Genomic DNA, 21,963 nt, shown 5'->3' with positions numbered 1-21,963 from the left:
CAGACTTTAAGACAAGAGAGCATATTGGGGCGCCTGGGTGACTCAGCCAGTTAAGCATCCGACTTCAGCTCGGGTCATGATCTCATGGTTTGTGGGTTCGAGCCCGGCGTTGGGCTCTGTGCTGACAGTTCCGATCCTGGAGTCCATTTCAGATTCTGTGTCTCCCCCCCTCTCTCTGCCCCTCCCCTGCTTGCACTCTGTCTCTCTCTCTTAAAAGTAAACATTTTTTTTAAAAAACCTATATTTAAGACAATAGAGCATATTGATTTCATGAAGGCAAAAAAAATATACAAAATAGCATTAACAATACCATTCCCCCCAAACCGTGGAATATACAATAACTGCTGAAACTCTTAATAGGAATTGGAATCAGGAGGTTTTAGGGCAGCAATATAAATTTATAAAGAAATGTTCCATAGATGATTGCCTTTGCAGGAGTGACTAAGTGGCTCAGTCAGTTAAGAGTCGGACTTCAGCTCCGACTCTCACAGTTTGGGAGTGATCTCACAGTTTGGGAGTCTGAGACCCTCGTCAGGCTCTGTGGTGACAGCTCAGAGCCTGAAACCTGCTTCAGATTCTGTGTCTCCCTCTCTCTCTCTGCCCCTTCGCCACTAGTACTCTGTCTCCATCTCTCTCAAAAATAAACATTTAAAAATTTTTTAAAAAAATAATTGCCTTTGCAATCAAGATTAATCTTATTTATGAATCAACTCCAAACTTTACTTCAAATGATATGATCTTAGTCTCTAAGGTCAATGCTAATTATTTGAAACTACCAAAAACTATCAAAGAAAGGCCAAGAGAAAAAAAGCGTCATGCCATTTCTCCATTTTAAAATGCCCTTCTCTTCCTATTCTCAGCTTGGTAAAATTCTATTCACCTTCAAGACTCAGTGTGATGTTACATTCTCTAATCCACATCCACAGCCACTCAGGCAAAATTCATCATACCCTCCACAGGCAGGGTTCCTTCTTAGCAGTCTCTTCATGAGTCTTAGCCCATAAGATAAAGTCAAACAAATAGTCATTTATGTATCCGTTTTACTAGATTTTTTACTCCTTGAGGACAGCAATGTCTTGTGTTTGTAACCTCAGTGTTTAGCAAGTTTCCCAATACTGAATGCTCCCAGTAATTGTGTTTAAAAAATAAACGTAAAAAAAGGAATTTCATCTTCAAAACTTTAAGTGTCATAAAAGTTTTATCTATTGCATATATAATCTGAGAATCTCTATATTATCCAAAGTGATTCACAGAACCCTAAACCCACTGCAAATTAAGGAAACTCACCATGAGTTACTGAGATTTGGTAACAAAGTTATTAAATGGGTACAAAAAAAAACCACCCAAACCACTATTTGAATAGAATGCTTATTATAAGGACCTCTTGGGACACCTGGGTGGCTCACTGGATGGGTGTCCAACTCTGATTTCGGCTCAGGTCATAATCTCACAGTTTGTAAGGCTGAGCCCCACATCAGGCTCCACGTTGACAGCACAGAGCCTGCTGTCAGGGATTCTGACAGGGATTCTCTCTCAAAATAAATAAACTTAAAAAAAAAAAAGAAAAGAAAAAGAAAAAAAGGACCTCTTATGAGGACAAATCATATTTTATCTTTTGTAGGATTTCCTATTTCTGACCACCAAGTCTGTTTATATTAACAGATCTGTTGTTTGCAGTAAGTTTCATTTTGAGAGATTAATATCATTTGGGGATCTAATCTCCCAAAAGAATTTCACTTCTCAAAAGCCTTTAGGTTTTCCTTCCCACAGCCAAGAGCACATATAGCTAACTGCATGGCAAGGCACCTACTAACAATTGATTAAATTACACTTGCAAGTGTTATTTATTAATTAATGCTCACTGGTAAAGAGGGTAAAAAAGTAGACTGTGTTACCAAATGCCTACCTCTACATCATTCCTAGAAATTTCAAAACTTGCTGACTGAGGTTCAGTTTCAACTCTGCCAGGATCCACTGAACTTGTATGTCTAAGCTTGATATCCACATCTTGTTCTTCCTAAGTACGGAAATACAAAACAACAAGCCACTGTAACCAAAAATACATTAAAACACTTCACCTAAAGAATAGAAAATCAAGATTTGGGTGGATTATAACATGGAAGTAATTAAAGACTTCATCAATGACCACCTAACTCTCCTTCCTCCTCTCTTTCATCATCAGAGACTCAGGAAAGGTTGGGCAACTTGCCAGCCTCTGAGTCTGGTTGGAAGAGAAATCTGAAAAATCACTTTTAATTTCCAAGGTGTTTTACGTTTATTCTCTCATTTTACTTTCATTGGAACTCTCTCAGCTAGATTTGTCAAGAATCATTATTCCTACTTTCTAAATGAGGAAACAGGGACCTAGAGATGTTAAATGACATGGCCAAGGTCTACACTAAGCTTGAAGTGTTGGAACGCCAACTGCTTTGATAACGCCATTGTGAAACACTAGAGGAGTCTTGAGAATAGAACTGTGGTATCCAGGGAGAAAAGACCATATTGACAGCTAAACCTTCTCTTGCTGCACACTTCATCCCATTTTCTCCGTTACAGGGTATGTTCTACTCCTAAACCCTACTTAAGGGATCTATAAAGAAGAATCAGATTACATTTTTAAACTCGGTAAAATTCTAACAGTGGTGGACTTCTCACCACTGCCATCAAAAGCAGAAGTCAAATATAAATTTATCTCTTATGCCATCTACCCATTATTGCCAAATAAAAAAGAATCCACTGAATCCGTAATGCGGAAAGCAACCAGCATGTATTGACTTCCACTGCGTTAAAAACTGCGCTAATTGTTTTACAAATACTTTCAATTTTCACAACTCTATTAGGAAGACATTACTATCTCTGTTTTAGATAAGTTCGGATATAATAAGTGATTTTCCCAAAGATCCCAAAACCACAATGACAGCAACAGATACCCAATTTTTCTAAGTTTCTAGTCTATGCTATTTATACCACATATTACTACCTCTTTTTTTAGCAGTCTTCCTCTTAGAATCATGAAGTCTTTTGTTGTGACAGACAGGCACACACATTCATTTTCCTATAGTCTGGAGGCTTTAGAGAAGCAGATTTTTGAGGCAGATCATTTATTCTGGAAAGACTAGTTTCAGATGTTTGATTTCACCAGGAAGTAACAATCCTCTGAAATGCAATCCTCTCTCCATGCAGGGTTCCCAACCCAAGGTAACATTACAAAAGTAATTCCTGAATGACTCACCATTGTGCTTATTTTCAAAACAATTCATACCTTTATATAGCAAACTTAGAGTGGGCCCAAGTACTTAAATATTACCAAGACTAATACTGAATCACATTTCCACATTTTAAAGGTAGATTAGGGACTAAATCACAAATTGTTTATTTTTTAATTACTCTACCTGGAAAATATGACCAAAATATTTCAGAAAGTACTATTTCTCAGTGGGTCACTGACAAGTCAGTCATAATGATAAACTCTGAAAACCTGAAATACATGAAAACTATCCAAATAATTTTTCAAACTCTGATACCCCTGTGATCTATTGAAACTTACTTTTTTGTCCTCTAAGAGTTAATCAATTATCTTGAAAAATTCCTATGTTCAATAAAAAGAGGCACAGAAAGAATAAGATTCTATTCACCATTTCAGAAGGCTTCAATGTGATCTTTTTTAATTGTTCAATTTCATTGTCTTTCTGTATGTTACTGGAGAGCAGTCCCTTCAGCTGTATTTCTAAAGCTGCGACCAGTTGATCGCGTTCTTCTCGCCATTTCTGAAGGTTATCATCTTTCTCTGCCAGTTGTACTGTAAGTATTTCCTAACCAGAAAATGGAGCAAATGTTATAAAACTAAAAATTTTTTGAAATTTTTATTAGAAATAACACAACCATGAATAAGACATGTTCCAAATTACATGGTTTTGGCTAGATACTTGTAAAACAAAATACATAATGCCTTTAAATATATTTAATGTCCACATGCTGTATTTATCACTATCCCACCTCATTTCAAAAATCAGCTTACTGGTCACTTCTTTCAATTCTTTCAACAATTATGGCTTTTAAACTAATACTAGCATTTCCCCCAATATTTTGGAAGTGAGAGGTAAAATTACAGTAAAACAAATGACAAAACTAATAGCAACAAATAATAGAGAAATGAAAATTTAAAATATCATTTTCAGTGTCTTCAAAAACCATGCAATAGTGGTGAAGTAACAAAAATACATGCAAGACCTAAACATGAGAAGCTGCTGAGAGAAATTAAAAATGCTTCAATAAATGGAGAGATAATCTGTGCTCAGTGATCAAAAGACTCAATAATGTTAAGATATCAGTCCTCCCTAAACAGATCTATAGATTCAGAGCAATTCTGATTGAAATCCAGGCAGGTACACATGTGTGTATGCATGTGTGCATGCGTGTGAGTGTGTGTGGAAACGGGAAAGCTCACTATCAAAGTTATGTGGAAATGCAAATGATCCAGGATAGTCAAAATTATTTTGAAAATGAAGAACAAAGTAGGAGCAAACACATTGTCATTTCAAGCCTACTTTGATAATCAAGACAGTGTGATACTGGAATACACTGCGATCAGTGGAACAGAAAAGAGGGTTCCTAAGTGCATGGTCAACGGACATTCTACAATAATGCCAAAGAAAGAACAGTCTTTTCAACAAAGATTGCTTGCTTACAATAGCCAAATGGGAAAAAAAAACAAAAAACAAAAAACAAAAAACAAAAACCCAGACCTAATCTCATACCATATACAAAAATTAACACTTAGCCAACTGATTTATGACAAAAGTGGCAGAGCAGTGAGAAAGAAACAGTTTTTTCCAATGAATACCACCAGGAAAATTGGTAATCCACATTAAAAAAAAATCTGGATGCCTCACTCACTCCAACATAACACTCAATACTAGAATCAAAATATGAAAGGTAACACCTTAACAGGAAATGGTATGAGAACATCTTCATGTCTTTGAGGTTAATAAAGGAAAAGATTGGGAAAATGAACTGAAGAATATTTAAGAACTTATATTCATAAAAAGGCATTAAGAGAGTAAAAAGTAAACCAGAGACTGAAGAAAGGCACTTGAAACAGATGACAAAGGGCTTCTATCCAGAAAGTATAAGGAGCTCCTATGTATCAAGTAGAAAAAGCCAAACAGTCAGATAGGAAAAAGGCAAGGGGACCTGTATGTAACCTTCAACTTCATTAGTACTCAGGGAAAAGCACCTTAAAATCATAAGAAATAACCAACACCACCATATGTTGGTAGGAATATACAGCAACTCCAGTACTAGAATATAAATGGGTCCAGCTACTTTGAAAACCTGACATTCTACCAGAGTCCCACACATGTATACCCTATCATCCAACACTTCTGTTCTTGGGTAAATATGCAATAGAAACGCATGCACATGTGCACTGAAAGAAATGTGTAAAAAAATGTTTATAAGAGAATTTACTCATAATAGCTCAAAACAGAAAATAATACACATATCTTCAACATTAAAATGATCAGGCTGTGGTATATGCATACACTGCAATGTTCAGCAAAGACAATGGACTAATTCCAGCTCCGTGTAGCATGAATAATTCTCACAAACATAATAGTGACAGAGGCCAAGTACAAATAAATGCATCCCATACATTTCCATTTACATAAAATTCAAAAATGGTCAAAACTAAAGTACAACATTAAAAGACCCAATAGTTGGGGCACCTGTGTGGCTCCGTCAGTTCAGCATCCCATTCCTGACTTCCGCTCAGGTCATGACCCCACAGTTCCTGAGTTCAAGCCCCGCATCTGGCTCTGTGCTAACAATACAGAGCCTGCTTAGGATTCTGTCTCCCTCACTCTCTGCCCCTCCCCTACTTGCGTGCGCGCGCTCTCTCTCTCTCTCTCACAATAAATAAAAATTAAAAAAAAAAAAAAAGAAATAGAAGAGGACCCTTCTGAGGTACCTCTGGAGTAATCTATTTCTTGAACTGGATGGTACTTAAGTAGATACTGATTTTACAAATATTTCCCGAACTACTGTTTGTTTACTTACTGTATTATATGTGACAATTTTAAAAATTAACTATTTATATACCTTAAAATGGCAGAAACATACATCCTAGATATGATGGTAAAGAAATGTATGGGAGAAAGAAGGAAGCTAGCTTTCTCAAGGATTGCAAAGTAGGTTTCCTTGCTAGCATTGCTGCCAATGACTGGGACCACTGACTGAGAAAGAAAATAGCCCTGATTCCTGTTTTTAAATTGGAGTGACTCAAAGCCAGCAGTTTTGATTTCACTTCTTGCCTCTTACTATTGCCCAGGAAGGAATGATGGGCTGTGGAACAGGAGCAGAGAACTAGAAGCAACCTTTCCTTTTAAGACATGTAGCAGCAGAATCCTGCTCAACCCACCACTTCCTGAGGATACCTTCAATCACATGGAATTGGCACATGAAACACATTACCATCTCAGAGCCGCAGTAACGACAAGTGTTAGCCTCACACAATTTAGCATGTGACCAAAAGAGTCAAGACTCTAAGGAAATGACAACTAATGTCATATTGTATTCCAGATGAGATTCTGGACCCAGAAAAAGACATTAGTGGGAAAACTGATGAAATTCTAATAAGGTCCACAATTTAGCTAACAGCACTGCAATAAGGTTAATTTGTTGGTGCTGATCCTTGTACTGTTGTTATGTAAGGTGCTAACATCAGAAGTTAGTGGTTAAGTGTACAGGAACACTCTGTATAAGTTTTGCAACTTTCCTATAAATAAAATGATTTCAAAATAAAAAGGTAAAATTATTTTAAAAATTTAGTGGGAAAATCACCCTTACCTTATGGAAAATTAACATCCTATTTTTATAGGAAAGCTTAGCTATTATCTATAAAACTCTGTCATAAACAAAAAAATACCAGCAATGACAATGTGATACTGCGCAGTTACTATGATAGTAAAGAGAAAACGAGGTTTTCATTTAAAGATAGTGTCAATATGTCGCTCAAGAGTTTTCCTAGGACCAATGATGCCTTTTAACTTCTTTTTTTTCTGTTGGCAACATAAGGTGCCAAACATACTAAGCAGTCAATTAAAATAGGAGGGGAAGAATAAGCCAAGATAGAATGCTGTAAGAGCTACAGCTGGTCAATGTAAAACTGAAGGTCATTTCTACCTGTAGGTCTTCTAGAAACTATTTGGTTGACTTTTTAAAAGTCCTGATAAAATCAGCTTATGAGGTAAAATACACACACCATGTTAGTAGAATCTACAGTTGAAAATGCAAAATCTTATAATATAGTAAGGATCACCACTGTAGCAATCAAAAGGAAGAGACGTTTAAGTTCTGTATCCAGATACTGAGATGTAATTAGGCATTTTCCCAACCTGCTAAATGGACTGAAAAAAGTTAAAATAAGAACATAAGTGAACTTCAAAATTGGGACAGAAAAGTCATCTTACAAATAGACTGCTTTTTTAAAAAAGCCAAGAAAATCAGGCAGCCATGTAAAGACTGATAAGAACCCCAGGGATAAATTTAACAAACCAAAGAAAGCTGGTAAAATACATCAAAGATAAAGTATATTGTTACCCACCAGTTCATTTTGTTGCTTTAAACAACGCTCTCTGTCTTCAGCATATTTTTTCATCTCTTTGTTTCGTAGATTCTCAGCTTCTTTTGCTTGAGTGATAAGCATCATTTTTTCTTCTAGCCATTTCTTTCTATCAGCTTTATATTTACGTTCAGAGTCCTATATATATAAATAGTACAAGCAACTATCACATGCTGAATAAGTAATAGTCGGTAAATGTATTTTTATAACATATTCATATAACCCATCACTTTTTTTACCTTTTTGAAACTTAAAAATAAGCATTTTTCATTAAACAATGATAAGAACAGAGTTTATTTTGGATTATAGAATGAATGCTGCTGGTTTCCTTTTCTAAATGGACTTCATTTTATAAACTTTATTTTGCTATGAAGTCCATTTAAGGACTCTCCTTCATCAGTGACCTTAAGAAGAAATAAACAACTTCTATTTCTGAAAGAGTTACAAAGACCCAAGTCTTTCTAAACACCAGAAAACAAAACAAACAAAAAAAGAGTTGGTTTGTGATGGTTATTTCTTTTTTTTTTTTTAATTTTTAATATTTATTTATTTTGAGAGAGAGAGAGAGAGAGTGTAAGCAGGGGAGGGGCAGAGAGAGAAGGAGACACATAATCTGAAGCAGGCTCCAGGCTCTGAGCTATTAGTACAGAGCCTGACACGGGGCTTGAACCCACAAACCGTGAGATCGTGACCTGAGCCAAAGTTGGACGCTTAACTGACTGGGCCACCCAGGGGCCCCCATGATGGACATTTCTGATTGCATGATATCAAAAATAAAATATTCCTGGGTATACAGGATGCCAAATAAAAAACAACTTGTACAACAGGACGTTTATTAATTTGAGGAACACTGGGAATAGCTAGACTGAAGTAATTTCCTTTCCAGAATTAGAAAGTTTACAATCTAAGATATGTGATTACGTCATTTGAGGACAACATAAAATAAACCAATATGAACTTAATATGAACATTCTCAATATAGTTAATATATTTTTTCATAAATAATGCAGTATTAACTTTGTTTTAGCTGCTTTGGGGTTTTCCCCACAGCAAGGGTAAATTTTAGAATACAAATTAACAGTTAACAAAAGAAAATATTCTTTATTTATTCAGTATCTGATTATATATGTAGCATGAGTTTAAGAAAACCATTTAGGTACAGCCAACTTTTTAAAATCATTATTATGCTTTCTTCAATTTTAAAACCAGTCCTTTCTAATCAATGTAGAAAATTTTAAGTAGTATTTGGTAAACCCCATTAGAAAAATATTTCCCCCATATGTTGTATGCCTTACAGTATTTAGAGTTGAACATGGGAAAAATATAAACACAAAACAAAGTATCTTCTATATGATGCAGTTTCAAATATATTCCAGTGTCCACATACACAACTGTATTCTTTTCCAACTTCATAACTGAAAATTAAAATGATTATTTACAAAATAATCTTCCTAACAGTCCTCTTCCCCACCGCAGAATTTGATGACTCAGAAGCTTAAGGAGTAGAAAAATAGGTACAAACACATAAGAAGTTGTGATTTAAGAATTAGATATATAGAATATAAAAATGAACACCCAACCACTGTATTTTCCTAGGCACTAACGGTGATTTGTATCTTGAGAATTTCCACGCCATGTCATTTCAATGTATACTGAAAAATTATACCTATATGCTAAACATTTCCCAGGAGTATTTCACCCATATCTAAATTAATTATAAACTATTTGCCGAATTCTCTCTCATGAGAAATACAATGGAGAGATACATACACACATAAAATCGTACCTGTAACTCATCCTGAAGCTTACTGAGCTTTTCACTAAGTACATCTGTGTTATCCTCAAGTTCTTTATTTGACCTTTGATTACTTCTGTCTTCCAGATCTTTGCATTTTTCCTTCCATTTTTCCAATTCTAATTTGAAAACATAAATTTATTTTTTAAAGCATATGAAAAAGTTATACCATACAGAGATCCTGTGGCATGAGATACAGACAAGAATCAGCAGAACCCAGAAGAAAAAACACAAACGCAGATGAGAACAGAGCCAATTCCAAGGACTTCATTTTTAAGAGTTCTTACCAAATCCAAATTCTTAGAGAAGAGAAAGTACAAGGACCTCTCAAGAACCCACTGAATAGTGTTCAGAGTATACAGTGTTAAATGCATCTTAACCTTAATTATGTAGGAAACTTCTCAAAAATAAAAAATAAAATAAACCGTGATGGTATTCTGAAGGATAGAATCAGGGCATTCACTGACATAAACATATAAGATGATACTAAAAAGCTGGACAGAGGTGAAACTCGATTGAGAAATTTATTCTTACGTCTGGGAAACATTACAAGCTATCATCCAGTTATTATGAAAGTGTCCTTATTCCTTCTTTACTACATATAATTTTACTTAGACAAAACAATTTTCACCACAATGGAAAACAGCAAGTGATAGGACATTCGGAAAACACGCCAATACTTTTATTATACTCAACTCCTTCTAAAAGGGAAAGAAATCTAGGAAAATACAGAGAAGAAAATACAGACCTTGAGATATTTAAGCAACCATGTTTTACCTGTGGCCAGTCTTTCGGCTTCCTCTAACTTCACCTCGAGCACTTGATCTTGTTCTGCCTGAGTTTGTTCCTGTTCTTCCAATGTCATTCGCATGTCTTCAATTATTTTCTCTTTAACATTTAGATCTAAAAATTTGAGGAGAACATTTTAGAAACTACTAACATGTACATCTAACTATCCAATTTTTCTTGAGTTCTTCTAAAATTAAAATACACTTTTATTAACTAAAATAGAATCTGAGTTCCACATAAAAGCTTTGTCTTGTTCACTGCTGTACCTCAATGCCTAGAACAGTACTGGCAGATATGAAGCACTAAATAGGTATCTGACATACAGATAGATACTTGAATGATTGCAAGAATGGATGGATGGAAAAGAAACTCTTTTCAGATAAAATTAACAATTTTTTATAATATCAAACTATTGGTACTAATAAACACAAATCTCGGGGCTTAGAAAAACCATTATTTGCAAAACATTCATTTTCAGTATAATATTATCAAACTGAAAGTAAAACATTTACCTCCTAAAAACAAAAAGGGCTCAATCCCAATTTGACTTTTTTTTTTTTTTAGATCTCAAGTAATTATTTTTTTCTACAAAAATTTCCAAAGCCAAATATTTACTTCTAGTATTTTTAAATTTTTTTTTTTTTTTTTAACGTTTTATTTATTTTTGAGACAGGGAGAGACAGAGCATGAGCGGGGGAGGGTCAGAGAGAGGAAGGCACAGAATCTGAAACAGGCTCTGAGCGGTCAGCACAGAGCCCGACGCGGGGCTCGAACTCACGGACTGCGAGATCATGACCTGAGCCGAAGTCGGCCGCTTAGCCGACTGAGCCACCCAGGCGCCCCTCTAGTATTTTTAAAATCAGCTCTTCAGGAATGACTGTGCTATTAGTCTTACCAAAATTGTTTCTGGCCCTTAAAAAATGACAATAATGACATAAACAATTCCATTTTAATGCTGCCTGCAAGAAAGAGGGAAAAAGGAAAACGTGGCCTCTGGAGACGGCCACATTTGTAGCAGGGCACTACTACAAAACTTACCAAAACTATTATTACTGACGCCAGAGGTAATAAACCTCCAGATGCATACAGTTCAACCTCAGGTCACTGAACATTAAAAATGACAAAAACCTCAAAAGGCCTTCTCAAAGTGCACGTAAAGCAATTAAGAAAATAAAGACAAAACACTAAGAAAACATTATATGAATAATTTTTAGTATTTCTGTCCATTTATGTAAGCTGCCAGGAGTGCTAATAAAACAGAATTCCTCCTAGGATCGAAAGGAGTCTTAGTATTATTATCTAAACTCTTTCTTTTAAAAAGTATGATTTGCAAATATATTCAGATTATACAATTAGTTAATTAAAAGTTTATTCAAAGAACCCCTTCTCTCTTCCACCCTAGATTTTACTCTAAACTAGAAGGCTAGAAAGAAAAAGGTTTTAGTATCTAGTTACCAATTAGGAAAGTCCCAGGACACCAATGACAATTTCACTAATGACTATTATTATTTGAAAGGTAGGTGCAGTTAAAAAAAAGAAAGAATTATTTTATCAGTCACTACCTCCAATAATATACACTTCATTTCAGGAAGCAATCCAGAAATACACAACTAATAAAATGAAATAAAGCAGCATGAGGACAGCTATGAGACAGCTATCTCTTCACTGCTATCTAAAGATAGCCGTGAGCTACCACAGCTAAATAAATGACTGTCAAATAAGCCAGCAACCAAGCATTTAGCATTGAGGGGAGAGCGTCACTAGAGCTATGGTGTCCTAGGAAGGCTTCAAGGAATAAAGGCTTCAACATAACATTTGTGAACAAGTAGGAAGTAGAAAAAAGGAAGTAGAAAAAAAAAGGAAGTAGAAAAAAAAAAGGAAGTAGAAAAAAATACACGTGTACGTGTATCACGTACACGAGGCCAGGGAGAGAAATAAATATAAACGCCATCCAAGACTCCAGATTAGAAATACTCACTTATTGATAGTTAAAATTTATTTCAGAATATATACCAGATGTACACGGACCAACTACAGAAGCATGAAACCACAGGACAGCAGTTTCACATATCACACTGGCAAAAGTCCGAAGTTTGGTAACACCTGATACTGGCAAAAATGTGGGGAAACGGGCATTCTATGCACTATTTTACTGTGAATATAAACTAGTTTAATCACGTTAGGGAGCAATTTAGCAATATTTATCAAAATTTCAAATACTCATCATTTGGGCCAACAATTACACTGCTAAGACTTTTCCTTACAAATATATTTACATGTATCCACACTTTTGTACAAATTTATTCACGGTAATGTCTATAATAACAAAAAAACAATGTCTGAAATAACCAAAAGTATTTTTTTCATCAAAAGAGTTCATATTACTGGACACTAGATTATAAATGTGTTGTTAATTTTCTTAAGTATGATACTGTATTTATGTAAGATGATTCCTTACCTTATGAATTTCATGATAAAGTATTTAAGCGTAAAGTATCATTGATGCCTGCAAATATCTTTCAAGTTGCTCAGTTTTATACATGCATATTAGAGAAAGAGACAAGAGCCAGAGACAGATGCAAATGTGACAAAATATTTAAAAACAGTGAATCTAATAAAGGGTATTCAGGTCATCTTTACTTTCTGATTCCTTCACAAATGTTTATTTCTTAATTAAAATTTGAGAAAAATAGGAATAAGGATTCCTACTTTATAAGCAATTGAAATTGTACCTTAAATTAGCATATAATATTCTCTACTAGATTTTGACATTATGTTTTATTTATGATCAACACCATGTCTTCAGGCCAATGAAGGACTCCGCTCCTTGCAATAGTGTATATTAAAATCAGTTTTATCTCCTCTATCCTAATAAATTTTATTACATTACTTAAGGCTTTCTTTCAAGGGAATAAAATTTTCTTTTCCCATTAAAAAAAGGGGGGGGGGTGCCGCCTAGATGGCTCAGTTGGTTGGGCGTCCAACTTCGCCTCAGGTCATGATCTAACCATTCGTGGGTTTGAGCCCCATGTCAGACTCTGTGCTGACAGCTCAGACAGCAGCTTGGAGCCTGCTTCAGATTCTGTGTCTCCCTCTCTCTCTGCCCCTCCCCCCACTCTCTCTCTCTCTCAAAAATGAACATTAAAAAAAAGGTCATATTAAATACAGTATGATATATCAATATCAATAAAATGTAATATTATTTAGCCTTTTAAAATAAAGGTTAAGGGGCACCTAGGTGGCTCAGTCAGTTGAATGTCCGACTCTTGGTTTTGGCTCAGCTTGTGATCCCAGGGTCATGGGATGAGCATTGGAGCCTGTTTGGGATTCTCTCTCTTTCTCTCTCTGCCCCTTTCCCCCAATCTTTCTCTCTCTCAAATAAAATAAAATTACAAAGTTAAAAAGGGCGGGGGGGGGGGAAGGTAAAGTAAGATCTGTGTGTGATTATATGGAAAAATTTCTCAAAACTTCCCAAGTATGTAGAGACTTATTGTTTTAGTTAGTGATTTCTTCTGGGGTATTTTTCTTGAGATCATATATTTCCAAAGGAAATGTGTGGTCTTTTATTTGCCTTCTTTATCACAGGAATAGAGGCAAATAGAGCAGGTCACAATAAGAGAACAAAACAAATTAGTCTGGATAGAGCAGAAAAGTTATATTAGGCTAGAAAAAGGTAGACTAAAATCCCTAGCTAGAGGGTAAAAGTTTGTGTAGGCAATATGAAGGGATTGAAAAATTTTAATAGGAAAATGACAATGAAAGAAGAGTTTTAGAAAAATCTAATCTAGCTGTGTTGCTATACGAGTGAGTTTGACATAAAACCTGGCAATGAGCTAGGACAAATATGAGGAGTAAAAAGAAGTAAAATAACTTAGGTACTACTTCTGAGGGTGTGGGAAGACAATATTATTTAAAGTCTAAAAGCAAAGATAGTCAAACATTTTCTGCAAAGGGTCAGATGACAATTATTTTAAGGACTATAACAACTATTTACCTCTGCCGCTGTAATATGAAAGCAGCCGGACAATACAAAAGAATGTGTTGCTATGTTCCAAAACTACTTAAAAAATTAGGCAGTAAACTGGATTTGGTCAGAAGACTTCCATTTCCTAATCCCTGGTCTAAACAATGGAAATAGTAGACATCAGTAACAGAGATCCAGAAAGTTAAAGCAGTTTGAGCACAGACATTCACATTCAGAATTTAATAAGACTTCAAAAATTTCAGCATAGGAAAAGAAAATTGTAGACCAATATCCCATATGAAAATAGTTGCAAAACCTCAACAGAGTACAGCAAACTAAGCCCAGCAACATATGAAAAGCATTATACACCATGACCAAGTGGGATTTATCCCAGGCATGCAAGTTTAGTTCAACATATAAAAACCAATCAATGCAATACACCTAATTAATTAAGAATAAAACCATACAATTGTCTCGATGGGATGCAGAAAAAGACATTTGACAAAATTCAACACATTTTAATGATAAAAACACTCTATGAACTAGGAACAGAAAGAAGGGAACAAACTTCCACAACCTGATAAAAAGCATCTACAAAAACCCAACACCTAACATTATACATAGTGGTTAAAGAATGAAAACTTTCCCCCTACAATCAGGAATAAGACAAAAATGTCCACGCTCATCACTTTTATTCAACACTGTTCTGGAGGTTTTAGCTAGAGCACTTAAACAAGAACAAGAAATAAAAGTCAAAAAGAATGAAAACAAAGAAGTAAAACTGCCTTTATTTGCAGATGACATGATACTGTACATAAGAAGAAAGAGACAGAAAGAAAGAAAACCCTATTAGAGTTTATAAAGTAGTTCAGCAAGTTTACAAGATACAAGATAAATATAATTAAATCTATTGTGTTTCTATATACTAGCAATTAACAATCCAAAAAATGGTATTAAGGAAACAATTCCATTTTCAATAGCATTACAAAGAATAAAACAGAAATGAATTAACAAAAGATGTGCAAAATGTATACACTAAAAAATAAAAAATATCACTGAAAGGAATTATAGAAGGCCTAGCTAAATGAAAAGATGTTCCACATTTGGCTGACAATTTCCCCAAAGAGATCCTCAAGATATAACACAATTTCCATTAAAATTCTAGCTGGCTTGTTTGCAGAAAATGACAAGCTGATTCTAAAATTCATGTGCAAATGCAATGAACCCAAAATAGCCAAAACAACACTTCTTAATTTCAGAACTTACTGTAAAACTATAATAACAATACAGTGTGGTAATGGCATTGAAAGTCCAGAAATAAACCCTTATATTGATGATCAACTGATTTTCAACAAAGGTGCAAAGACAATGCAGTAGGGGGAAGAAGAGTCTTTTCAAAAATTGGTTCTGGGACAACTGAATCTTCATATGTAAAATTAAGTTAGACACCCCTACCTTACACCATATACAAAACTATAACTCAAGTAGATTAACTCAAAATGAATCAAAAATCTAATTATAAGAGCTAAAAGCTTAAAATTCTTAGAAGAAAACACAGATGACTTTGGATTAAGCAACAGTTTCTTAGACATGATACCTAAAATACAATCAGTCAAAACAGATAAATGGGACTTCATCCAAAACTTTTATGCATCAAAGGACACAATCAAGGGAGTGAAAAACAACCCGCAGAATGGGAGAAAACATTTGCAAATCTATCTGATAAGTCATGTATCCAGAATATATAAAGAAGTCTTACAACACCATAATAAAAAGACAAATAACCCAAATGAAACATGGGCAAAGGACTTCAATTTCTCCAAAGATATACAAGTGGCCTATAGCACAAGACAAGATGCTCAATACCAATAGTCATTAGGGAAATGCAAATCAAAATCACAATGACATAATACTTTATACCTACCTGCATGTTAGGTTAAATAGTGTCCCCCCCACAAAATTCATGGCCACCTACGATGAATATGACCTTATTTGCAAATAGAGTATTTGCAGATATAAGCAAGTTAAGAATAAGGTAAACTAGATTAGAGTGGGCCCTAAATCCAATATGACTGGTCTTCTTTTAAGAAGAGGGTAATTTGGACAGAGACACATAGGGAGAAGACACCAATACAGACACACCCATAAGAAAGATGGCCATGTTCCCTATCTCCACTCATCACGCTCTCTCTCTGTCTTAAAAATAAATTAAACATTAAAAAATTAAAAAAAAAAAAAAAAAGGGTGCACCCAGATGGGGCAGTCAGTTGAGTATCCGACTTGGGCTCAGGTCATGATCTCACAGTTTGTGAGTTCGAGCTCCGCGTCGGGCTCTGTGCTGACAGCTCAGAGCCTGAAACCTGCTTCAGATTCTGTGTCTCCCTTTCTCTCTGCCCCATCCCCACTCACACTCTGTCTTAAAAATAAGTAAAACATTAAAAAAACTAAAAAACAAACAAACAAACAAAAAAAAAAAACAGAAAGATGGCCATGTTAAAACAGAGACAGACTGAAGTTATGCTGCCATAAGCCAATGAACACAAAAGACTGCCATCAAGCATTAGAAATCAGAAGAGACAAGGAAAGATTCTTCCCCAGAACCTTCAAAAGAAGCATATCCCTATCAATACCTTCAGATTTCTTGCTTTCAGGGCCGTGAGAAAAGAAACTTCCATTGTCTTAAGCACCAAGTTTGTGATACTTTGTTAGAACAGCCCTAGGAAACTAATACTATAAATTTTTAAATGAAAAATAACAAATTCTGGTAACTATTTGGAGAGCTTTCATTCACTGTTGGTAAGAATGTAAAATGGTATAGCCATTGAGGGAAAATTTCATAGTTCCTCAAAAACTTAATCACAGAGCTATCATCATATGACCCAGTAGTTCCACTCATGGATATATATCTCCAAGAGAACTGAAAACATATGCCCACCCCAAAATTTATACACAAATAGTCATAAAAGCCAAAAAGTAAAAATAACCCATGTCCATCAACGGATATATAAATAAAATGTGGTATATTTGTTATGATGGAATATTATTCAGCCATAAAAAGGAATATAGTACTGATACATGCTACAGTATGGATGAAACTTGAAAACATGCTAAGGGAAAGAAGTGAGACACAAAAGGCCATATATTGTATGCATCCATTTCATGAAATGTCTGCAACAGGCAAAGCCAGAGACAGAAAGTATGTTAGTAGATGACAGGGACTGAGGAGTGACAGCTAATGGGTATAGGGTTTCTTTTTTGGGTGATGAAAATGTTCTGGAATTAGATAATGATAGTGATTGTACAACCCTGTAAATTTACTAAAATGCACTCAGCATTACACTTTTAAAAGGTAATTATTAGGTATTATAGCTCAATTTTTAAAACAAGAATTTTATACTAAGATATCTAAGTAAATGGTACTCAGTGTTTAAATGGACATATAGAAGCCAAAGTGAAAATGCCCTTTGTGTTTGCTGGGGAATGAAATCACAGGAGTGAATGAACTCTCAAGTGAGAAAACAAAAGGAACAAAGAGGATGAGGCCTTCATTAGGAAAGTTGCCACAGTGGCTGAGGCTCATTCTGAGAGACAGGCAGCAACTGGTACAGAACATATCACAACAGCTGAGACAAGTCTCAAAAGGGGGGAAGCTACATATTTACCATTTTATTTAGAAAAAAATATACTCACACACAATAAATGCTACATAAAAAATGAAAAGGAGGAAAAGGAGGAGAGTGAATAATTATGCCAAAATAAAAGAAAGGACAAAGGAAAGGAGGAATTGCAAAAAGCTAATAGATTTGAAAATACATAGGTTATAAGCGACTTGGGAGCAAGTTTCAAGAGCATGGAAGTCAGATTAAAGTTGTCAAAATGGGCCTATGCCACAGTTCTCAATACTCTGCAATGAGAGGAAAAATTAAAATATGATAGAAACTATATCCTGGTCCAAGGGCATGCTTTTTCAGAATAGCTAAGATCTATTCACATTTATCAACAATGACAAAAGAGTCAAAGTAAAGAAAATCCCTAAAAGCATTATAGAAATAAGAAATGTTAAGGGACAAAAGCCTAAAAAGGCAGGCAGGAGAAAATAGGACAGTGTGCAGATATATACACAGCATATTTATGCATACACACACTCAAATATTTGATCCTAGTTAATCCCACAAATGTCCAAATCATCTAAACAAATAATCTGGTTGACCTACCCCTTCTTTTTAGTTGGCCAAATACAAATAGCATGAAATTAGTGAAGAGAATCTGAAACTTAAGAATGAAACAGACCTACGTTCAAATCCCAGCTCTACTAACCACACAACTAAGAGATTGAGGGATGAGTGATGGGCAGTAGAGGAATGCACATAATATCACAAATAGAAAGATGTATCATCTACAAAGGTAATTTTACATTTCAAATTTAAAAGTAAAATTTGAGTAAAAAAAGCAAAATTCAGCACATAAGATGTGAAGCTGAAGTACTTAATGGTTTTTAAAAACTTTTTAAAAATATTTTAATTTTAAAGATGTTTTACTTGACGTATATTCTTACATGATTTTGCTAGAAATCTATTCCATTCATTGTGACCTATGTAACCGACTTTGTTTTTCAGAAAATAGTGGCCATTATCTAGAAATCAATATTCCTTTAACTGAGCATTGTTTAATGTTTTATTTTTCTAAGAATAAACTTTATGTTGACAAGTTACTTATTAGGATCAATGCTTTTCTGTGGCGCCTGGGTGGCTCAGCTGGTTAAGTGTCTGGGACTCTTGATTTTGGCGCAGGTCATGATCTCATGGTATTGTGAATTCGAGCCCTGCATCAGGCTCTGTGCTAACTGCACAGAGACTGCTTGGGATTCTCTCTCCCTTTCTCTCTCTGCCCCTCTCCTGCTTGTGCTCTCTCTGTCTCTCTCAAAACAAATAAATAAACTTAAAAAAAAAAAATCAATGCTTTTCTCTTTTGATACAGTTACATCTTATGTTGACCTTACTTTATAATTTTCAGAGGAAAATGCTAAATCAATTGTTACGCAGTTATTTTAGTACCGGAAATAGAGATTTGCTCCTGACCTTTGCATACTCTCTCATACTGTTGTATAGCTTCTTTCACATTCTGATTATTTAACTGCTCCTGCAAAATGAAACAACAGGAATTAAATGCAAATGTAACTAAAATGCACACCAATATTTAATACTGGGATTTAAAAATAGGGTTCAATGTTAGGTTTGAAATCTCTCTCCTACAAGGCTGATTACTAGTCTCAAACTTCCAAGTTTTTTCACCTTGGAGAAAAGGGCAGGGTGAGAGTAGTAATAAGAAAAACAAAAACAAAAACAACTTGATACCTTTAATCTACCTCAAAGTTACTACCCAGTCATTTTATTTACTCAATATTTTAAGCTACCAGGTTTCTCTTATACATCAAAAAAGTAGAAATGAGGATATGGAGGCTCACTATACATTTAACAATAGAAGGAACAAGGAAAACCATAAAAAAAAGTTCCCTATCAATAAACTTAAAAAGCTGAAAAAATAGGGTCCTCCAAACCCTCTACATAGAAAGTAGCTGGGAAGTTTGAAAAAAATAACAGACACCACAAAGGCAAGACTAAATTATGGACACTGGAAATCTTCCAATTCTAGTTTTAACCTACCTGGTAATCCTTTATTCCCTGTCTCATTCAGTGTCAACACTATCTCCTCACTTTATAAATTTTACAATGAATCGTTACAGAACCTGGAAATCTCTGAATCCTATTATGAAAGTACAGGCTGCTTTATTAGGATTACATTCAGTTAAAAATTAAATCATGTGTTGGGGCACCTGGGTGGCTCAGTGAGTTGAGCATCTGACTTCGGCTCAGGTCATGACACCATTTGTGAGTTCCAGCCTCGCGTCGGGCTCTGTGCTGACAGCTCAGAGCCTAGAGCCTGCGTCAGATTCTGTGTCTCCCTCTCTCTCTCTGCCCCTCCCCCTGCTCATGCTCTGTTTCTCTCTCTCTTTCAAGAAATAAACATTAAAAAAAATTTAAATCATGTGTTTATATCTGAATATTCATTGGTTTGCTTCATTTAAAAGCAAACATGCAAAGAATACAACAAATCCATTCTTTTTATTGTTGCCCAATCCACTTAATTGATGTCAAGCAAAATATAATCACTTATAAAGGGATTTTGCTTTTTTTTTTTTTAATTCTTTTTTTTTTAACGTTTATTTATTTTTGAGACAGAGAGAGACAGAGCATGAATGGGGGAGGGTCAGAGAGAGAGGGAGACACAGAATCTGAAACAGGCTCCAGGCTCTGAGTGGTCAGCACAGAGCCCGACACAGGGCTCGAACTCACGGACCGTGAGATCATGACCTAAGCCAAAGTCAGATGCTTAACCGACTGAGCCACCCAGGCGCCCCGGGATTTTGCTTTTTAAGTGTCCTTTTGAAAAATAGTTTTTTTAGAACATGAGCTTCACTTTCTTTTTTTATTTTGAAATGATTTTAGATTCACAAAAAAGTTGCAAAGATAGAAGAGATCTCCTGTATAAACTCCACGTAGCTTCCCCTAATGTTAACTCTTACATTATCAAAGTACATTTATTTAAAAATTGCAAAACACTGGACAGAAGAATGAGTAGTTGAGTCTCCATTGTCTATTATTTAAAATATGGAAAAAATCATCTTTGTGTGAAAAAAAAGAAATTAGCACTGATGCAATAATGCTAATGAACACTACAGACTTTATTTGGATTTCACCAGTTTCTCCAGTGACATCCTTTTTCTCTTCCAGGATCCCATACAGGATCGAAGATTGCATTTAGCAACCATTTTCCCTTAGTCTCCTCTATTCTGTGAGAATTCCTTGGTAATCTTTTTCTTTAATAACCTTGACACTTTTTACTGGTCGGGTATTTTGTAGAACATCCTCAGTTTGGGTTTGTCTGATGTTTTCTCCTAATTAAACTGAGATTATGGATTTGGGGGTAAAATACCACATGAGATGGCCCTGCCCTTCTGGACACATCCTATCAGGAAGCACATGGTCTCAACATGACTTACTACTGGTGACGCTATTCCTGGACACCTGGTTAAGGTGGTACCTGCCAGGTTTCTCTGCTGTAAAGATACTACCTTTTCCTTTCCGTACTCTATTCATTAGAAGCAAATCACTATGGCCATACTTAATTTTAAGAAATTAAAAAAAAATTTTAGATTCCAGAAACAGCCAAAAGAGAATCTGCTGTAAAGAATGGATACATTTAAGTAGATACTAAAATACACCAACAAAATCTACTTAAACTATTTTAAAAACAAAACTGTTACCTTGAGTTGCTGAATGGTTCGCTGTTTCATATCTATTTCCTGAGAACACTGGTTTTTCTTTTTCTCCAGTTCATTGATTTTCATTCTCAGCAATTTCTCCTCATCACGCATTACAGATACCTACAAAGTAATGTTTATAAAACAAATTAAATGTTTTTTATAATACTAACTGCTTTTTGTTGTTTAAAATTCATGGCCACTGGTTCAAAGATTCGTATCCTCTAAAACCCATTAGAAAAATCAGAGAGTCTAACATACTATGATATGGCTTCAAATTATAGGAAATGTCTTAATACACTAAAGGAGAGTGCATATGAAAAGATCACTTTCTTCTTACAATATTTTAAGAATTTCAAATTCTCTAAGTGCTCTAAAAAAGAATCAACATAGCACCTTGCAACAGCAAAATCATTGTCACAGAAAAATCAATAGAGATACTCTATGAGGAAAATACTGGCTCAGGTTTCCAA

General features: G+C 35.0%; 1 protein-coding gene across 3 annotated transcripts in view; it reads right to left on the bottom strand.

The window, feature by feature from the left end:
- Positions 1 to 21,963, bottom strand: part of KIF20B (kinesin family member 20B) — a 73,466-nt gene that overhangs the window by 10,180 nt on the left and 41,323 nt on the right. For all 3 annotated transcript variants that reach the window (XM_019445040.2, XM_019445042.2, XM_019445041.2), the window contains exons 23-29: positions 21,494 to 21,613; positions 19,248 to 19,308; positions 10,194 to 10,319; positions 9,408 to 9,535; positions 7,604 to 7,759; positions 3,636 to 3,812; positions 1,907 to 2,017 (exon numbers count right to left, since the gene is read on the bottom strand). In XM_019445040.2, the coding sequence (XP_019300585.2) occupies positions 1,907 to 2,017; positions 3,636 to 3,812; positions 7,604 to 7,759; positions 9,408 to 9,535; positions 10,194 to 10,319; positions 19,248 to 19,308; positions 21,494 to 21,613 (879 nt within the window). The remainder of the gene's footprint in view (positions 1 to 1,906; positions 2,018 to 3,635; positions 3,813 to 7,603; positions 7,760 to 9,407; positions 9,536 to 10,193; positions 10,320 to 19,247; positions 19,309 to 21,493; positions 21,614 to 21,963) is intronic.

The sequence above is a fragment of the Panthera pardus genome, unplaced genomic scaffold (genome assembly GCF_024362965.1).
Source record: "Panthera pardus isolate Hobbes unplaced genomic scaffold, ASM2436296v1 HiC_scaffold_22, whole genome shotgun sequence".
Taxonomy (NCBI): domain Eukaryota; kingdom Metazoa; phylum Chordata; class Mammalia; order Carnivora; family Felidae; genus Panthera; species Panthera pardus.
The sequence above is the reverse complement of the archived record's forward strand: the minus strand, read 5'-3'. Positions and strand labels throughout refer to the sequence as shown.